The sequence below is a fragment of the Myotis myotis genome, unplaced genomic scaffold, assembly GCF_014108235.1.
Source record: "Myotis myotis isolate mMyoMyo1 unplaced genomic scaffold, mMyoMyo1.p scaffold_m19_p_9, whole genome shotgun sequence".
NCBI lineage: Eukaryota > Metazoa > Chordata > Mammalia > Chiroptera > Vespertilionidae > Myotis > Myotis myotis.
This window is the reverse complement of record NW_023416401.1, coordinates 53,420,658-53,439,699: the sequence shown is the minus strand read 5'-3', so window position 1 is coordinate 53,439,699 and position 19,042 is coordinate 53,420,658. Positions and strand designations below refer to the sequence as shown.

Here is a 19,042-nt window from a genome sequence, read left to right as displayed (position 1 = left end):
ACCCTGCTCTGTGCGTGACAGTGTACGGAGCCCCAACCCCCGTGATGGGCCCTGCTCTGTGACAGGGGACAGCGTCCCAACCCCCTGATTGGCCCTGCTCTGTGCGTGATAGGGGGTGGCGCCGCAATCTCCCAATCCACCCTGCTCTGTGCATGACAGGGGCGGCACCCCAACTCCCCAATCGGCCCTGCTCTGAGCCCGACCAGGGGCTGCACCTAGGGATTGGGCCTGCCCTCTGCCACCCGGGAGCAGGCCTAAGCCAGCATAGCATTATCTCTCGAGGGGTCCCAGACTGCGAGAGGGCACAGGCTGGGCTGAGGGACCCCCCTCCCCCCTGAGTGCACAAATTTTTGTGCACCGGGCCTCTAGTTGAGAAATAAAAGCCCAGTGAGAGGAGAGTGCCACGAGAGCAGGGCCTCAGAACCAGGGTGTCTGTGTGCTGGACACTTGGCAGGGATGTGGGAGTTGTGACACCTGGACCACCTCTGTAAGGTTTGCTGCTCACTGGGCTCAATTCATTGGCCTGAAGTCACCATGACCTTGACTTCCTACCTCATCTAACCCCACGGCTCTCCCTCAGTATTTATAATTCTCAATTAATTTACACAATTAAAATTTAGGATAATTGAATCCTACCCCTCCACCTAAATTGTGATCAAATGAATTGCCTACTTGAATCCAATCATTCACGTTCTTACAAGTATTTTTTATTTAACGGTATAGGCCAAATACACTGCAAATGCCACATTTCCTTCTGTCATTTCACTTACTGCAGAACAGGATACAATTTAATGTGTTCAAAAATAATGCACAAAAAAAATTATAAAAAGATGTAGCTAGCACCTACATCTAATTTTTGAAAATCATTCCTTTTCATTACCACAAATATTAGTAATACCTACTACATTTAGTAATATCTAACTTGGTATCATAAAATTATTCACACACGAAAAATCCTATATAATAAAAGGCCAGCCATCATAAGCATAATGACCGGAATGACCAGAGACCAGAACCACCATGGCCCTTCATCGGGCTGGCCCCGCCCCCAAGCAAGGGGTTCAGGGTGATCAGGTAGGCAGGGAAGTGGTTAGGGGTGATCAGGTAGGCTGGCCAGCAGTTAGGGGCAATCAGGTAGGCAGGCAGAGTGGTTAGGGGTGATCAGGCAGGCAGACCAGCAGTTAGGGGTGATCAGGCAGGCATGCAGAGTTGTTAGGGGCAATCAGGTAGGCAGGCAGAGTGGTTAGGGGTGATCAGGCAGGCAGACGAGCGGTTAGGGGTGATCAGGCAGGCATGCGGAGCTGTTAGGGGCGATCAGGTAGGCAGACGGCCCCTTGCAGGGTTGGCCCCACCCCCCAGCAAAGAAAGGGGAGGCCGAGGCCACTGGCGGTGACTCTATGGCAGGTGTGCGGCTGGCCAGCGATCGTCCAACAGAGGGAGGCCCAGGCCTGCCAAGCCATTGCACCCCACGCCTGTCGCCTGCAGAGGGAGGCCACCAGTGGCGGGGAGGGGGGTGGGGGGGGGGCGCAGCACTGCACAGAAGGAAAGCAATGGCAGTGGCGGGGGTGGGGTCAGCTGCCTGCAGCCGGGGGAAGGAAAGCCCCAATAGGCCCTGACCTCAGCAGGCCTAGGGACCCTACCTGAGGGGTCCTGGATTGTGAGAGGGTGCAGGCTGGGATGAGGGACCCCCTCGAGTGCATGAATTTTCATGCATCAGGCCTCTACTAAAAGATAAAAAAATGCAAACACATGAACTAATAAGACAGAAATGTTCAGCTTTAAAAAAATTAAGCCAGCAAAGAGTTTTTATGTGTGTCCATTTATTGATTGCTGAGAATACAACCTGAGAATACATGACATGCATTTTGGGGGAGAAATTAACCAAATCTGAAACAAAGCCATTCAAAAAGCCTGCTGAGAGTTAATAAGGGAGTACAGATGAGATCTGGGGATGACTCAGTCACTTAACAGTTGTAAGATTCTATGTGCAAATTCTTTGGGAACTTATTCTTAGTTATTTAGGAACTACCAGGAAAGAGGGAAGACCGGTCTCCCTTTAATTTAAATTAATGCTAGGAAGGATGCTGTTCACTGAAGCATTGAAAAAAAAATTTTGCTCTTCAAATTAAGACAGCTCCATTTTTACAAGTTCTTCCATATCAATCCGTATGCCTCAGAATTACAAGCAGCTACACGGATTTAGAAAAGATTAATAATGATGCAAGAGGCTATTCATTTGATTCCAGCATCTATTGTTAAATTATACTCTGTTCTAATACTAGCAAATTTTTACACCATAGTGTCAATCTTCCCAAGATGTTTAACCCATTGATACAATAAAATGATACAAAGTAAAGAATTTCAGTTATAATTAAAAGGACAAAAATTTTAGGTAACTGGAATGTCTTAGACCATAATTAAAAACTGTTTAATTATATATATGGTATATAGGTGCAAAGATTATAACCTATAATTACATAAAATGCTGAAATATATTCATAATAGCAGAGTTACATGCCACGTATTTCTCAATTTTGTAATGGATATTTTTTCTTAAAATGGCAACATCAATGTCACTTTACTGTATGTTCCAGTGTTTTGGATTGTTTTCTGTGGTAGCAGGAAAACAAAAAACAAAAGGGGAAAACAGAACCAGACATATCCCCATAGAATAAAAAAGGGAAGATCTTGGCTTTTTGTTCTTTTGGACGAGGCAGTCTGTTGCTCTCAGGAACCGTGTGCTGGCCTTCGTGCTTCAGGAGGCACCGGTTACGGCTTGCAGCGCTGGACAAAGCGAGGGTATAAGCATACATCTCGGATGTGATACCTATTCAGAATCCAAGTCAAGAATCGTTCCAAGCCCAAGCCATAGCCTCCATGAGGGCAGGTGCCATATTTTCTCTGTTTAAAAAAGAGAGGAATATGCTTAATTTACAGTTTTTCCTAAAATAGTTAAAATTTTCTACTGTGAAATGAGTTAGCTTACTGTGGTTAAGAATTCAACCCTTAATCTAAATACCTTCATGGAACACATGTGAAGAAATAATTTGGTATGGAAAATAAAACAGGGATTAAGTGCTACCTTGGAAAGAAGAGATTTCAAACTTTAAAACCAAGTCAATGTCTTTGGTTATAAGAGGAAAATGAAAGATAGCACTAGATATTGGTCAGATCCGATGACAAATGTTTAAAAGCTCAGTAGCGATGAGGAAGGCCAGCAGTTAAATAGGGTTTCAAATGAAGTTAACATATTAGCCAAAACCAAAACTAGCAATATTCACATGACACATTGTTATAATCATGAAACTGAACAAAGCTCTTTAAATCCTAAAGTTCCATCCTGAATCATCACCTTTTAAATTTCAATTTATACAAAACTACTACAATAAAAAAATGCAAAGAGTATTTAAAAAATTGTTTCTACCTGATCTGTGTACCAGTAATAGGGTGTGGGGTCAATTCCTTCCCTTTTATAACCTGCCAGCATTTCTTCACTATCCCAGATACGCATGGAGCCTCCCACAATCTCGCCAACATTGGGCATCAACACGTCGACCTTTAACAAGTAAATCAAATGCAGTTATGACAGGCTATCAGTCATGACACTGCTCTACAGTTTAAATGAAAATCACAATTAAGCCCTCAGGTTTGGCTCAGTGAATGGAGTGTTGGCCTGTGGACTGAAGGGTCCCGGGTTCGATTCTGGTCAAGGGTACATGCCCGGTTGCGGGCTTGATCCCCAGTAAAGAGTGTGCAGGAGGCAGCTGATCAATGATTCTCTCATCATTGATGTTCTATCTCTCTCTTCCTCTCTGAAATCAATAAAATATATTCAGAAAAAAAAAAGAAAATCACAATTAAGCTCCTATAGCAGGGGTGGGCAACCTTTTTGTGAGTGTGTGCCAAAACCAGCAAAATCTGACTCAAAATTCTTCTGCGTGCCAACCCTAATTTTTTCAGAACATGTTACGCCTACTTGATATCTCTTAAGGTGTACGTATGTGAAGAACCTTGAAGAAATAATAAAATTCATTCGAGCGACAAAAACACAGTATATGATGATGAAAAATACATTTATTTTTTAATGTATACGTTATGTAAAATTATTTATTTATCTAAGATGCACCTACACTGAATTTATCTGAAAAATAAAAAAGTCGATATTAAGAAAAAAATTGTAAATGGAAGATTTTAAGAAAGGGTTTCGCATGGCAGCAAAAGTTACTTGTGTGCCATGTTTGGCATGTGTGCCAGGGGTTGCCCACCCCTGTCCTATAGCTAAAGGAGTACTATAATCATGCAAAATGCAAATATTCAAATTCTGTAATTTAACAAAGTAAATTTATCAGAGGACAAAACAAACTTCTTAAAAAAATGTCATTCTAGACTTATAATGAAGTATTTGCCATGAGCTGTATATTATCCCAATAACAGTCTCCACCCCCTTAAAAAGCAAAATTATTAATACTGTTCGAATCACAACTGACAGATTCAGTGAGGCGGGAATCCTCAGGACAGCGCTGCATATAGAAGGACTTGATCTCCACAGGAAATCGACACAGCAGGATGGGCTCATTAATGGTGTCCGTCATCAGTCTCTCAGGAGCTTCAGGGATATCCTGAGGTTGAACAAGACTTTATTAACATTTACAGCTCTAAATGCAACAAGACAGAAGCAGCTCTTTCACCTAGTAGCTACTCTTCCTCTTCTTAATGCAACACAGGAAGAATACATACCCACCATCACCCAGACACTCAGGGTAAGGGACAATTTCTTTAAAAAACAAATATATTTTAAAAACCCAGTTATTAAATAAACTATAAAATGATCTGCATCCTTCTACAATATATCTCATGTGCCATGCTGCTTGAAGAATGAACCCCTCCAAAAACAAGCAAAAAACCCCCACCCAAGTCATTATCACTGTGACTAGATATTGCTCATTTTGTCAGTGGCTAGTTTTATCTAGCTCTGAAACAGACATGGTCCATTTCGTCCCATAAGACACATGATAATCAGTGAATGTTCCAGAATATCACCGATATACACACAGTGTATGTTGTTAATAACAACGATCTTTTGCCTGGCTGGAGAGGCTCAGTGGTTGAGTGTTAACCTATGAACCGGAGGTCACATTCGATTCCCGGTCAGGGCACCTGCCCAGGTTGTGGGCTTGATCCCCAGTGTGGGGCGTGCAGGAGGCAGCCAATCAATGATTCTCTCTCATCATTGATATTCTTATCCTCTCTCTCCCTCTCCCTTCCTCTCTGAAATCAATGAAAACAAAGAAACAAAAACAATAATAATCTTTAAACTCTCCTAGTATCTGCACTTCTTTCCTATGATAATAAATCTGTGTACCTTCAATGATAGTAAGACACCATCATAAGACAAATAGCCAATGTCAAATTTTAAGTGTAACCACACCTGGAATAGTTAGGCAAGATTTGTTAGATGATGATGAATCCGTTTCTCTCTCAAACATCCTTCAGTAAACCACATATAAATTCCACTGAAAACTCCTGTCCCCATAAAAACTGAAGAAAGAACTGGACAAGACGCACTGATTTGTTTAGTGTAGGAACTGAAGTGGAGCTTAGCAATCACCTGGCCCACCTGTTTCCAAGCTCTAGTCCCTCGAGCCCTGTGCCCTCTAAAGTACAGAGAGATGGGAGGTGAGTGGGAGAGCTCTGGTTTCTCAGCTTTTAGCTACTTTGCACCCTAGAGTTCTGCATAAGATTTAATTGAAGGAAAAGGAGTCTTTTCCAAAAGTCTTTAGAATGTTTATCTGCTGTAGCACCCTCATGTGTATGGGTGTAGAGTAAGGACTGGCATGTCCTTAGCACTTCCTGTGCCAGGGACCCTCTAGGCCAGTGGCTCTCAACCTGTGGGTCGCGACCCCTTTGGGGGTCAAACGATCCTTTCACAGGGGTCGCCTAAGACCATTGGAAAACACATATATAATTACATATTGTTTCTGTGATTAATCACTATGCTTTAATCATGTTCAATTTGTAACAATGAAATTGGGGGTCACCACAACATGAGGAACTGTATTAAAGGGTTGCGGCATTAGGAAGGTTGAGAACCACTGCTCTAGGCATTTTGCTCACTGAGTCTTCACGACTTTGCAAAGTGGATGTTACCTCCACATCAGAGATAAGGAACCAGGGAGCAGGGTCACTGGCCTTCGGTTATACAGCAGTGAGGACAGAGGTGGGAGCTAAGCCCACCTGGGAAGCCTTCTTACTCCAAAACTTGTCTTCTTTCCAATCAATCACACTGCTTTGCTAACAGTTCTAAAGTATTCAGTACAAAATTCTATTATACATCATCAATTGAATTCATGAAACATTAAGAGTAATTTACATAGGTCAAGTCTACTGTTTGTCCTCTCTATAAATTCCTTCTAAAAATAAACAAACCTCTAGCTAGCAGTAGTTACATTTCCTCTAAAGAACAGTTGGATTTGCAAATATTATGCAAGGAATGGTTAAATGCACAGGAAAGAGGGCTTAGAATCATGTTAACAATTTATACCCTCACCCAGGCAGCTCAGTTGGTTAGAGCACTATCCTGATATGCCAAAGTTGTGGGTTCAATCCCCAATCAGGGCACATACAAGAATCAACCAATGAATTCATAAATAAGTGGAAAAACAAATCGATGTCTCTATTGCTCTCTCAAATCAATAAATAAAAAATTTAACAAACAAATAATTTACACCCCAAGCTGATACCCACTCAGTTTACTGGGGGCCCCAGGCCACCTTCCTTATCAAGGCTTCTCTTGGTTTTGCATTTTAACCAGCTGCTATTTTCTTCTTTGAATCCCCTCCACATGAAGGAGTTTTGATTTACTGTTTCGAGGGGAGGGATCCTTTTTGCAAAGCTAGATACTTTCTCCAGACAAACAAAACAAATATATATACATTAGAGACCCAGTGCCCGAAATTCGTGCACGGGGGGGGGGGGGGGGGGGGGGCTGGGGCGGCGGCATGCGGGGGGTGGTGGTGTCCCCTCAGCCCAGCCTGCATCTTCTCCAATCCAGGACCCCTCGGGTGGTGTCCAACTGCCAGGTTAGGCCTAACCCAGCAGTATGACATCCTTTTCACAGTCTGGGACCACTGGCTCCTAACTGCTTACCTGCCTGCCTGATCGCCTCTAACACCCCCCCCCCCCCCCCCCGCAAGCCTGATCACCCCTAACCACCTCTGCCTGCCTGATCGCCCCTAATTGCCCCTCTGCCGGCCTGGTCGCCCCCCAACTGCCTCCCCCTGCTGGCCTGGTAGCCCCCAACTGCCCCCTGCTGACCTGGTCGCCCCCAACTGCCCCCGCTGCTGGCCCAGTCACCCCATGCAGTCTGCTGTTCAGTCATTTGGTCATCCATCACTAACCCTCCTGCCAGCCTGGTCACCCAATGCAGCCTGCTGTTCGGTCGTTACTGTGATGGCATCCTGGACAACTTGCATATTCCTCTATTATTAGTATAGATGCTAACATTTTGCAGTAAATTTACAGTCTACAACTTTCTGAGGCATCCTGCCAGCCTAGAGAATTACAACCAAGCCCATGACTGATCATGGAAGAAGAGAAGAGAGGCAACAGATGAGGTGTGAAGGCTAAAAACTTGCTAATATTTATTGAACGCTACAGAAAGGCACTGTTCTAAGGCTTACTCTACATCTATTAAGTCAATGAATCATCAGCCAGCCCGGAAGGTTCAGTTATCATTGATTTGATGGCAAGCAGATGCCTCCGGCATCACTGGTTAATTAAGCAGAAGTAGCAATCCACTTAAGCACAATGCCGCCTTTGAAACAATGATTAGAAAGGAATACAAACTTCTCCAAACTCATAGAAAGTTCCATCTTCTTTCTTTATATTGTGTTCTTTGAGCCACACAATAGCATCTGAATAGTTCATCCGTTTGAAAGGCCGTTTGGGGGGCTTGAAGTTCTATAGAAGGAAAAAGACAGTGTATAGAAAGAAGCCATTAACACTAAAATTCCCATTTTAAGAAAAACTACTTAGTATCATTGTAAAATATTATTTCAGACTAAAAATCAATGTGGACATTCCTAAAAGAAAAACATATGAACTTCCTCCTAAGTTAAAATGTTATTAAATTATTGGCAATTATTTTTTTAATGCATGAATATAAAAACACTTGAATTTTAAATGCTTCCACTTTTAAAGTACTCTCTGAAAGGGATGTCAAAAAAGCATTAGATAAAAGAGGTTTCAAATGTTCTGCAGGGCTCTGATTGAGGGGGCGATGAGTGGAACTGACTACTGGTGATTACATAACTGGAATCTGTGGTAATACACATGAGAGTATAAACTAACTCCAGCAAACTCATTATTCCCTGAAACCACTGGTGTGAAGTTATATATTGCTGTTATTCCAAAGGTGATTCTACTTTTATTGAAATGCAGCAGTCACTGAGCACCAACTATGTTGCTTATTACGTAGTCCAGTTAATGTGTCCCTAACAACAACAAAGCCACAGATGATTTTATCTCTTCTTTGTGTATGTACCTGTATGTTTGAAGCTGTTTGCACATTCTTGGTTAGTTACCTTTTGAAGTAGTGTGGAGAAATGGCAATTATTAGCCATTTACTTCAAAGCTCGCCAACCCATTTAATCTATAAATACTGAGGGTGAAAACAACATTGCCTTCCAGAAAAGAAATCATAATTTTGTATTTCCATAAAACACTAGACCTACCGGATTGAGGTCATACACTATGCTTGCTGCGGGTGATTTCAAGACTCTATCTACCACGTCACAAACCAAGTCCTCCAACCGGTTCAGGAGCTCCTCAAAGGTCAGGAAAGGGCACTCTGCCTCCACGTGAGTGTATCTGAAGAAAGAGACACTAGCTCAGAGCTGCTCTTCGTTTCTACTAAGTTTCTCTCATACAAGGATTTTAACATTGGGAAACTGTCCAGAAAAGTAAAATTCCATCCTTGCTAACTCTGCAAATTAGCTTTAGCACACACCTACCTTTCCCCTTTAAATAATTAATTTTTGTTTATTCCTTAACACATAAAGGATCAAGGCCGAGTAAAAGGAAGGCCTTAGCTAGCTGTGGCCTAAGAGGCAAAACTTTTTACACGGTTTTAATTAATTTATTCAACTGCTCTTCATATATCCTCTTAACATACCAACACATTTACATAGGCATCCTTTGACTACATAAAAATTGCTTTTCTAAACAATTATTTTTAAAATTTTTAAAATAAAAAGACAATTCATACTCAGCCAGGTGCCTTCTTGTTCTGGATTGTTCTGCCCTGTATGACTGTGCAATACAAAAAACATCCCCCAGAGCTGGAATGCAGGTCTCCAGGTACAACTGAGAGGACTGAGTCAAAAATGCCTCTTCTCCAAAATAGTCAAGCTTGAAGAGTGTAGCACCACCTTCCACTTGAGTTTGCACTAATGTTGGAGGAGTAACCTGTTCAAAAGGAAAGGAGTAAAGAAAGCCCACTGTGAGCACCTCTATTCATGCTGAAGAATGGCCAAAGGTATCATTTGCAAGAGATGAGTGCACACTTACTTCACAGTACCCCCTATCAAAGAAGTGATCTCTAAAGCACCTGGTGACCACGGAGCGAGCTTTCAGGATTTTGGACATGTTTTCTCCTCGGATCATCATGTGTCTGTTGTTGAGCTGGACGTCAACGTCAGATTCTTCGTTGATCAAGTTATCAGCTCCTCCAGCAGGGGCCAAGCCGATCAGTTCCCAGAAGTCGCAATTCAGCTCATGGCCCCCAGGAGCCTACATTTTTTTAAAAAAGGAGGGGAGGAATGAAAGGGAAGGAGAATGAAATAAAAAATTTACAGTAGTAGTAAAGATTTTAATTTATGTCAAAATGTAATAGATTCTAATGATCTTTCTGACACCACATTGCTCGAACCTGCCAGGTCCCATGACATGTGGGTTAGAATCTTCTGCTTAGTCCTGCACACAGATATGCTTATCATTCAAGGATCTAACCTGTAGCCTAGAAATTACTCAAACAACCTCCCTGCTCGCCACAACTTCCCCAAAGAGATAAGGAAGGTATGTAAAAAAAAAAAACGGTTTATAAAAAAATTTACAGAAATCTTGTGAGTGGGACCAAGACAACTGAAGTTTGCCGAACAAAAGCAAAGAATTTTCACCACCCCCTTGGGCCCTTCCTGGCATCGAGACGTCTGCAGTCATCAACCACCTCTTGACTTTAAACCCCTCCTGTTTTTCCCTGTCCCCTGACATAAGATGACTGAATTCTGTACTTTCTCAAGATGGTTCTTTAGGATGCTAGTCTGCCTTCTCCTCTGCTTACTGGCTTCCGAATAAAGTTGCTTTCCTTACCCCAATTCCTTGTCACTCGACTTACTGGTTGTCCTGCAGCGAGCACTTTGAGTTTTTACTTGATTACAAAATTTTTGGTAAGCTATTTCTAAAAATCTCATCATTATTAGCCTACCCTTCTAACAGGCCCAATAATTCAATTTTATATTGATATATTTAATATTCCTTTCGGAGTTAATTCACATACAAGTTTTTGAAAAATTAGAAAGCACAAAGTAAAAAATAAAACTAATCCCACAACTTGGAGTAACTACTAACTACTATTAACATTTTGGTATATCTTTCTAGCCTTTACCAATAATTGAAAGTAACACAATACTCACATTGAAAAGCTCTTTAAATGCAAAGATTTTACTACAAGCTGTTTCTCCTTGGAACATATATATAGTAAAAGTTCAAATTCTCCCTGATAATTCCATTAAAAACAATTCATTTTAGAAGCCACAGATTACGGAATACATAATTTTCTTCGTGCCAAACATTGGACAGCAAGTAGCATCACAACAATCACTCCATTTCCCAATCACATTAATTCCAAGGAAAATCCAGGGAACTTGGATCAGATATTCACTCTAAATACAGGTTCTTCTTTTACATGAGCTCTGACTCTCTTTAATCAATATTTCTAGTCTAGGAGGTAGACTCTAGGGGCTCCCTCTGGTGGTTAGTATGTCACCTTTGTTTTCTTTCCCAGCCAAGGAATATAACCGCAGTAGTAGTTACTTGAGCAATAATTACTAACAAGTAACTGTAACTGGTACAGGTTATGTGCCTGTTGGCTAGGGAGCAAACATCTTTCTGCATATCAGTTATATTTAACTTTTTTAAGAGGTTCTCAAATTCTATCCAAAAAATTTCGATTTAGATTACTGTTCTTTCCTGAAATTTCTTGGATTAAGTTTTTATTTCCACCTAGCTGAAAAGTTATTCAAACACCCACAGCAAAGTGGCTATATTATGGTCCATGAGGATTATTCAGGAATTCTACAAGGTTGGATATCCCTGAATTTGTTACATCTTCTGAGCTGTACAGTTGGAGTTCACAGGAAAAGGAAAAGGCATACTAAATTTAGCAACTGCATCATATTTGTGTGTTTATATGCCAAATACCAAAAGTACGAATTGGAATACAAGCAAACAGCTATTCACCCAGTGAGAAAGTCAATGCACTCACCTGTTTGCCCTTTGGGGTAAGATTTAGCATTCCGTACACTGCAACACTACTCTCAGTGGACAAAACTACTCCATTGTAACACTGACACTATAAAAAGATCAAGTTCAAACTTAGTTTTTCACATTTACATTAAAATATTCAAACATATAGAAAACAAAGGGGATTATTTACAAATTATCTGGTCCAAAACTAGTAAAATAAGATGGCCATCAATTTTTAATATTAATAAAGAATAACTATTTTTATAAAAGATTTATCTCTATACAAATATACACATTTATGTAAATAGATACTTTACATACATGTAGGCATAAATGACATTAGCCCACATCACTTAAAAATATTTGAAAAATTCATTTTTATTTGAAATTCAGACTGTTAAAATAATACAGAGTCAATATGAGCTATGATCACCAATACTTGTTAAAATCATTAGAAGAAAAGTGATGGGGAACTTTGTAATGGAGGGAGGGACCAGGCTACCAACACCTGAGCCCACAATTCATAAAAAAAACACACACAAAAACATAAAAACAAAAAACCAACCAGACATTATGTGTTTCACAATATGCAATTGGAAGAGCTTTGCCCATGAAATAGTGGTGCCAAATATCTATATATCTATATAAATAACATATGTATATATGTATACATATATAAAAATTATATAGATAGCTACATATGATTAGACTTAACATCCAGCGTATGCAATTGACCAAATCCAGAGATTTGTTTTCCCCAACAAATAAGTGTTTTCCATAATAACAGTTAAAATTTCAAAAACTAACAATAAAGGAAGCTACTGAAAAAAATCGAAATTTTAACCACAAGTAAGAGAAAATATTTACCAAATCATCTGACAAGACACACTGAAGATACCCTGTACCATCCCGCAACACCAGAAACATTAAGTTCTTTCCTGAAAGTGAGAAAGAGAAATGTATTGAAAGTTCAGACCTCCCAGGGGCTGCCCTTCCTCTGAAGTGTCCCTGGTTATATCACTACTCAGTATTTGTAAAGCACGTTATCTTCTTAATTGTACTTTCAAATCCCATGTGATCCTCATGACCCACGCAACCAAGGGAAAGCAGACAGTAAGCAACATGAGATGAGGGATTAGTCCTATTAGCCGCTGAAGCCCCAGCAATGCCTAATGGACTGTGCACTAGGTGCGAGGTGCAGAAACACTGTGGTAAAGAATCATTTTTTCTTATTTACATCTCGCCCTTTTTAAATGAACCTTCACCAGAGGATATGTTTTTAGAGAAAAAGAGAGAAAAACATCGATGTGAGAACATTGATCGGTTGCCTCCCCTACACACTCAGACTAGGGGTCGAACTTGCAACCCAGGTATGTGTCGATCAGGAATCAACCCACAACCTTTTGGTTTTCAGGACGACGGTCAACCAATTGAGCCACCCAGCCAGGGCAAATGTCCCATTTCTTTTTACGAAGGATTTGATAACCACTTACAATAAAACACGTGTAACAAAGTTATAAAAAGAGAAAGAGAAAACAAAATATCAGTAGAAGCAGAATGCAAATATACTAATCATAAGTGTCACGAGTTCTACCATCAGTAAGTTTCAGATTTGGCTCTCCACTTCCTGCTTTTCATTAAAAAACTAAGTTCAACTACACAAATATTTATTGGACACCTCCTGATCACTGTGATTGCTTATAGTTAAAGAGCATTTAAATTTTTTAAAAACTTTTAATAGTCATATTGAATAAGAACAAATTTAGGCTATAAGTCACTACCTCCTTTAAAAAACTAGCATCCAAAAATCGAGATATTTCCAAGTAAATGTTTTTACATTACTCTTCATCTAAGACCAGGGATATTTAAAAATAAAAGAGAGAAAAGGAAAGCTACGCCATTTACCTTGCCTTCGCAGCCTATGGACCCAGCCAAACACTTTAACTCTTTGGCCTCTATATCCTTCTAATGCATGAATCTTCACCTGTCAAATTAAAATAAATAACATTTCACTAACCATGTCATTTATCACATATCAGTTTTTCACTAATATTAGATGGATGACAGTAAAGCGTTAAAATTTCAAAAATGGTGCAAAATTACAGATTAGTAACTTTACTGCAGATTAGAACCAGAAAACTTCACCATACTGCGTGGTTAAAAAAAACCTCTTTCTCTTAGTGCAAAACCAACTGTGAGAAACACCCAGAATTTCAGCTATGGCTACAGAAAATCAGCGAGTACATGAATTCACAATAGCAATAACCCAAATCCACACAGAGCCCTGTCCCTGTGACCTCACAGTCCCTCCAGACATTCTGGGAGGTAGAAGTTAACAAAGGCTAGCTAGCTTTCTGTTTGGGGGATGAAGGAGAATAGAGAGGTGAGTAAAGGGGATGGTGAATACAGCCAAGAAAAGAGCTTCCTCACTAAGAAAACAGGGGAAATATGGCAGTTCATCAGCAATCAGAACTGTCTGAAATCTACGCATGCCCACTCAGAGGCCAGCATCCTGTTCTAGAAAGAACAGATAAGGAATCCAATTTCATAAAATCACAAAACTTTGTATCTAAAAAATCCTGTCTGACTGGCATGGATCAGTGGCTGAACATCAACCTATGAACCAGGAGGTCACAGTTTGATTCCTGTTCAGGGCACATGCCCAGGTTGTGGGCTCGATTCCCAGTGCAGGACTTGCAGGAGTCAGCCGATTAATAATTCTCTCTCATCATTGATGTTTCTCTCTCTCTCTCCCTCTCCCTTCCTCTCTAAAATCAATAAAAATATTTTTTAAAAAAGAAAATGAACCCCAAAGAACCACCAGCTGCAAAACTGTAAAACATTACTTCTCTCTATCCCTTCTTGTACAAGGAAAGGAAAGACTGACAATGCAAAGGAACAAACCTCACGGCAGGGCCCTCAGACACACAAACAACAGTTTGCCGTGTTTGTGACAATACACGTCACACTTACACATTTTGGCTCTGGAAGACTTGGATCGTTTTCAATGGTAATCTTCTTTGCTTCTTCCAGGTTCTTTTCTCTTCTCAAATTGTCTTCTGCCTAATTTTAATGATAAAGCAATTTGTTAACACGGTTCCTAGTGTTCTACCTTTTCAAATGTTCTCAGTTGTGAATTCATTGTTCACCTCTTTCTTTTCCCGGGATTCACTCTTCATTTGTTCCCTATGCCACATTTTCCTAATGTTCTTCATCTGTGATTTAGAAATAACATCCCACCGCTAGAGAGAAAACAGATATTTAGTTTTTCAAGACCTCTAGGTTCTGATGAATACTCAGAAAATAAAATTCTGCAAAGGTTTTCGTTCATCCTACCTCATTTTCTTTTTGTGAGTCTACGTAAATGGTAGGAAATGGTTCTTTTCCCACTGTCATCAGAGCCTTGGATGGGGAGAGAGAAAAAGAAAATATCCTTAACATTGTACAATATTTGAGATCAAAATAACACGGTAATTATGAGGCAATTTCAACCATCTAGAACAGTGATGGCAAACCTTTTGAGCTTGGCATGGCAGCATTTTGAAAAACCCTAACTTAACTCTGGTGCCGTGTCACATATAGAAATTTTTTGATATTTGCAACCATAGTAAAACAAAGACTTATATTTTTGATATTTATTTTATATATTTAAATGCCATTTAACAAAGAAAAATCAACCAAAAAAATGAGTTCGCGTGTCACCTCTGACACGCGTGTCATAGGTTCGCCATCACTGGTCTAGAACATAATCAAGAGCCAAGAAGAGACCCCAAGAGTTGAAAGTCAATATTGATAGATTGACTGGTTCAAGTCCTAAGAACATTTTTTTTTTTAGTTCTCAGGTCCTTTTGCAACAATTCTAGCAAGTTCAGTGACATAGTATAGAGTTTCCCAGCCACAAGTAGACTAGAAACAACAGATTTTAAGTGGCGCAGGGGCCAGAGGGAGTTATGCTGACAACAGAGGAAACAGATGATCGAAAAAGCCAGTTACAGATCACATCTAAATGATTAATCCTGGCTAAGGAACAGATAAGCCAATTCTGAAACTCTAGCATCAAAATAATGGCTAAGAACACAAAGGGCTAAGTTTCATTTAATTTTAAAAATTACTCTTATGTAGAATACCTCTTTCACTAATACTGGAACACATCAGCTTTGAGGTTATTGAATACTAGAGGCCTGGTGCACGAACTCATGCACGGATAGGGGCCGGCCGGGGGGAGGGGCTGCTGGCGGTTGGCCGACAGTTCAGCCCCCTAGTCGAACTCCGGGTTGAACTCTTGGTAGAGGGGACAATTTGCATATTAGCCTTTCATTATACAGGATTTTATAATTCATATTCTTTTTTAAAAAAAATAGTTGAAAGTATGTAAATGATAAATGTTTTATCAACTACTTCAAACTTCTCCCAAGTTGTTAAATCAACCAAGAAATAATTGTAAGGAATTACTCTCTCCAATCATAAGATCTAAAGCTTACAAAAAGCTTTCTAAAAGTGTAGTTTCCAAACCTAAAAAACACCTTTCCTCCTGTTTTAACAGCAGTTCCAACTCAATGATTGGTACAGAGGAGGGGGAAACCTGGACCTTTTAAAAAACACCCAAGAACTCATGTTTTTAACCATCAGATTTTGTAGGGATGTTGGCAAATCATTAGGAATTCACTTAATACCGGACACTCTCTACTGATCACTCCTTTTGTATCACTGAAATTGAAGGAGCCAAACTGTAAATCCCTAAATCAGAATGGCATGCTTTTGCTAACAGGGACATTCTGCAAACATTCACCTAAACAGTGTTGTCAGTTTAGGGAGCTCAAGTCACCCCAACAGCCCAGAAATGAGAGAAATATTTCCCCCTAAGAGTAAAAAAGTAAGAACTATGTAGACGCACCAAAGCATAACTAGAGAGAATGCTCCCAGGAGAGGAACACTTGATCATGACCTAAGTAAGTGTTACCACACAGCTAACACAAAGGGGGATTGGCCAGGTATGACACAGAACAAAGTGTCAGGGCAGAGCTTTTCCTAGTGCTGCCCAAGGAGGGAGCTTTAATTAACATTTCGTTACCTGGCAGGTGCAGACATTGCAGTTCAACAGGCAAACCTAAGGAGGGATCTCTAGACCCACACCTTAACCTGAAGCTGAATATTATTTCAACAAGAACTGAAAAAACCGGCCATCTGACTCATTGGAGAGACACATTCCAAGATGCAATGCCACATAAGGAAAAAAGAAGACATTTTTAAAATGTTCAAATAAGCTTAGACTTCGATCTGTTAAAGCTACATTTCTATACACCATCTTTACTTCCCTTTTTCTAAAAACTCTCTTCAAAACCCAGTGCTTGAAATAAATTATTGACAAGTCACGTAATAATTGACCTAAGTCACTCATACACGCAGAGCTGCGCTGCTAGGAGAGGAGACACTACCTTCAGACCGGTTTTAAATGGCTTCTCCTTGGTTCCGTCACCTGTCGCATCATTTCCCTCTCGATCGGAGACGTAGAGCTCTGCTGTTTGACAAAGTGAGAATGAGTTACATATTTGGACAATAATTATCAGTCATCTCATGCTGCAACTACTTCATCCATTCTTTATTTCTGTGAACAGAACAGGCAGCTGAGTTACTACAGTGAAAAACTGCCACAGCCCCAAAGAAGATGTATCGCAATTCCTTTCCCAGGCCCCCGTGCCCATGACATCCACCTCATAAAAACATAGGGGTTGCACATGTAGCTTTTCAAAACGAACTTTGATCCCGTGAGTAACCTGTGCGCCTGCTTCCACCTGCCCGGGTTCCCAGCCATGAGGACGGGCTTTGAAGTGGGCTGGACCAGCCTGGGATCCTGGGATGTTGCCCCTTCACTCCCAAGCCCATTCCCTTGACTGTAAAACAGGGGAGGAAACAACGCCCGCCTTGCAGGCTGCACTGAGGACGAAATCAAGGCACTCAGACAAGTCAGGTCCCCCAGAGTCGGCGCCCAGATGTCAGATAGATTCCAGCTGCTTCTGGTTTCTCAGGGAACCCGAAGCTCTGCGGTGCAACACGGTGCAGAGGCCTCGCGGCCAGGAAGTCGGACGGGGAAGCAGGTCTGATGAGGTTTCCCTTTGCTGCCGCTCCGTATGGAGGGCCGGGAAGCCTCAGCACAAACGGGGGCTGTGAAAGACGGTTCCAATTCTAAAGGCCTTCCTGGCGGTCACCTGGAAGAGTGACTTCGGTGAGGGGTCCCCTGAGCTCCGACAGTGCCTCCCTCGGCCGCATCACGGGACGTTCGGGGGGCAGGGCGGGAGCGGCCGCCACACCCGGCCCGGGCCCCGAGGGCTGGAGGGAGGCCGGGGCGAGCCCAGCAGCCCGGCCCGGCGGGCCCAGGCCCTGCACACCCTCCGGCGATCGTCTCCGTCTGAAGGGTGGGGGCACGCCCACTCTGCGACAGGCCGTCTGCTAGAGCTAGTCATCGGCCTGAGCGAGGTTCCCAAACCGGGCAGAGGCAACGCGCCCCTACACACCCGGGGGTCCCCGAGCCGCACTCACCTAGTACCATCCCTGCGGTCGCCCGGGTCACCTCCAAGGACATCACCTCCCAACACGCCGCCGCCTTGTCACCGCAACGTGCACCGGCGGCTTCCTCGACTCCAACGTTGCATCATATAACGTCGTGCCTAGGTCGCCTCAATGAGTCACCCGAGCATCGCGGCGCCATTGGTTACAGGAGCTTAGGCGACAAGGGCAAGTGTGGCTGCGGCCGCCATCTTTGGGCCGGGCAGAGGCAACTTCCGGTCCTCCCGGCGCCCCGCCCCCTGACTCGCCCCGCCCCGCGTACTTCGACATCCGGGGCAGGACTCCTGGACCATCGGACTCGCCGGGGGGAGCAAGTCGCTCCCTTCCGTCTCCTCCTCCCTACTTTCTGCTTTCTCGGGCGAATTTTACAATTCTGCCCCCAGCAGTGGGCTCCAGGGCCCTCTGGGAAACAGGATTCCGGCCCATATCCCCAGGGGTGGGCCTGCTTGTGGAATTAGTGTCTTTGTGACCAGAACTCCTGTGGTTTTTCCTGGAGCCTGCCTGCCTGCACGTACTGGCCCAAGGAAATGCACGAGCAGGAGTTTGCAGTATAGAAGGAAAATATAGTTTTACTAGAGGCCCGGTGCACAAAAATCTGTGCACTCGGGGGGAAGGAGGGGGGTCCCTCAGCCCGGCCTGTGCCCTCTCGAAGTCTGGGACCCCTCGGGAGATAACGACCTGCTGGCTTAGGCTTGCTCCCGGGTGGCAGAGGGCAGGCCCAATCCCTAGGTGCAGCCCCTGGTTGGGCTCAGAGCAGGGCCGATTGGGGAGTTGGGGCGCCGCCCCCTGTCACACTCAAGGCAGGGTCGATGGGGAGGTTGCAGTGCCACCCTCTGTCACGCACAGAGCAGGGCCCATTAGGGGGTTGGGGAGCTCCCTCTGTCACTCTAGAGTAGGGCCAATAGGGGAGTTGGGGCACCGCCCCCGTCACACACAGAGCAGGGCGGATCAGGGG

At 42.6% G+C, this 19,042-nt stretch overlaps 1 protein-coding gene across 5 annotated transcripts; it reads right to left on the bottom strand.

Annotated features, from left to right (window-relative positions):
* Positions 1-1,800: 1,800 nt before the first annotated feature.
* Positions 1,801-18,273, bottom strand: NARS1 (asparaginyl-tRNA synthetase 1). Of its 5 annotated transcripts, none has more exons than XM_036322164.1 (15): positions 17,730-17,899; positions 16,959-17,041; positions 14,860-14,925; positions 14,673-14,765; positions 14,497-14,586; positions 13,429-13,507; positions 12,391-12,461; positions 11,543-11,629; positions 9,568-9,789; positions 9,266-9,465; positions 8,733-8,868; positions 7,846-7,959; positions 4,488-4,619; positions 3,425-3,556; positions 1,801-2,901 (listed from the first exon to the last, which is right to left on the bottom strand). In XM_036322164.1, the coding sequence occupies exons 1-15, from the start codon at positions 17,788-17,790 to the stop codon at positions 2,770-2,772; spliced, it is 1,698 nt and encodes a 565-aa protein (XP_036178057.1). In that variant the 5' UTR covers positions 17,791-17,899; the 3' UTR covers positions 1,801-2,769. The 5 variants fall into 5 exon arrangements, with proteins under 5 accessions (XP_036178057.1, XP_036178058.1, XP_036178062.1 ...); XM_036322165.1 differs by having other exon boundaries at positions 16,959-17,038; XM_036322168.1 differs by lacking the exon at positions 17,730-17,899 and adding an exon at positions 18,061-18,273 and having other exon boundaries at positions 2,770-2,901; positions 16,959-17,038.
* Positions 18,274-19,042: the final 769 nt, after the last annotated feature.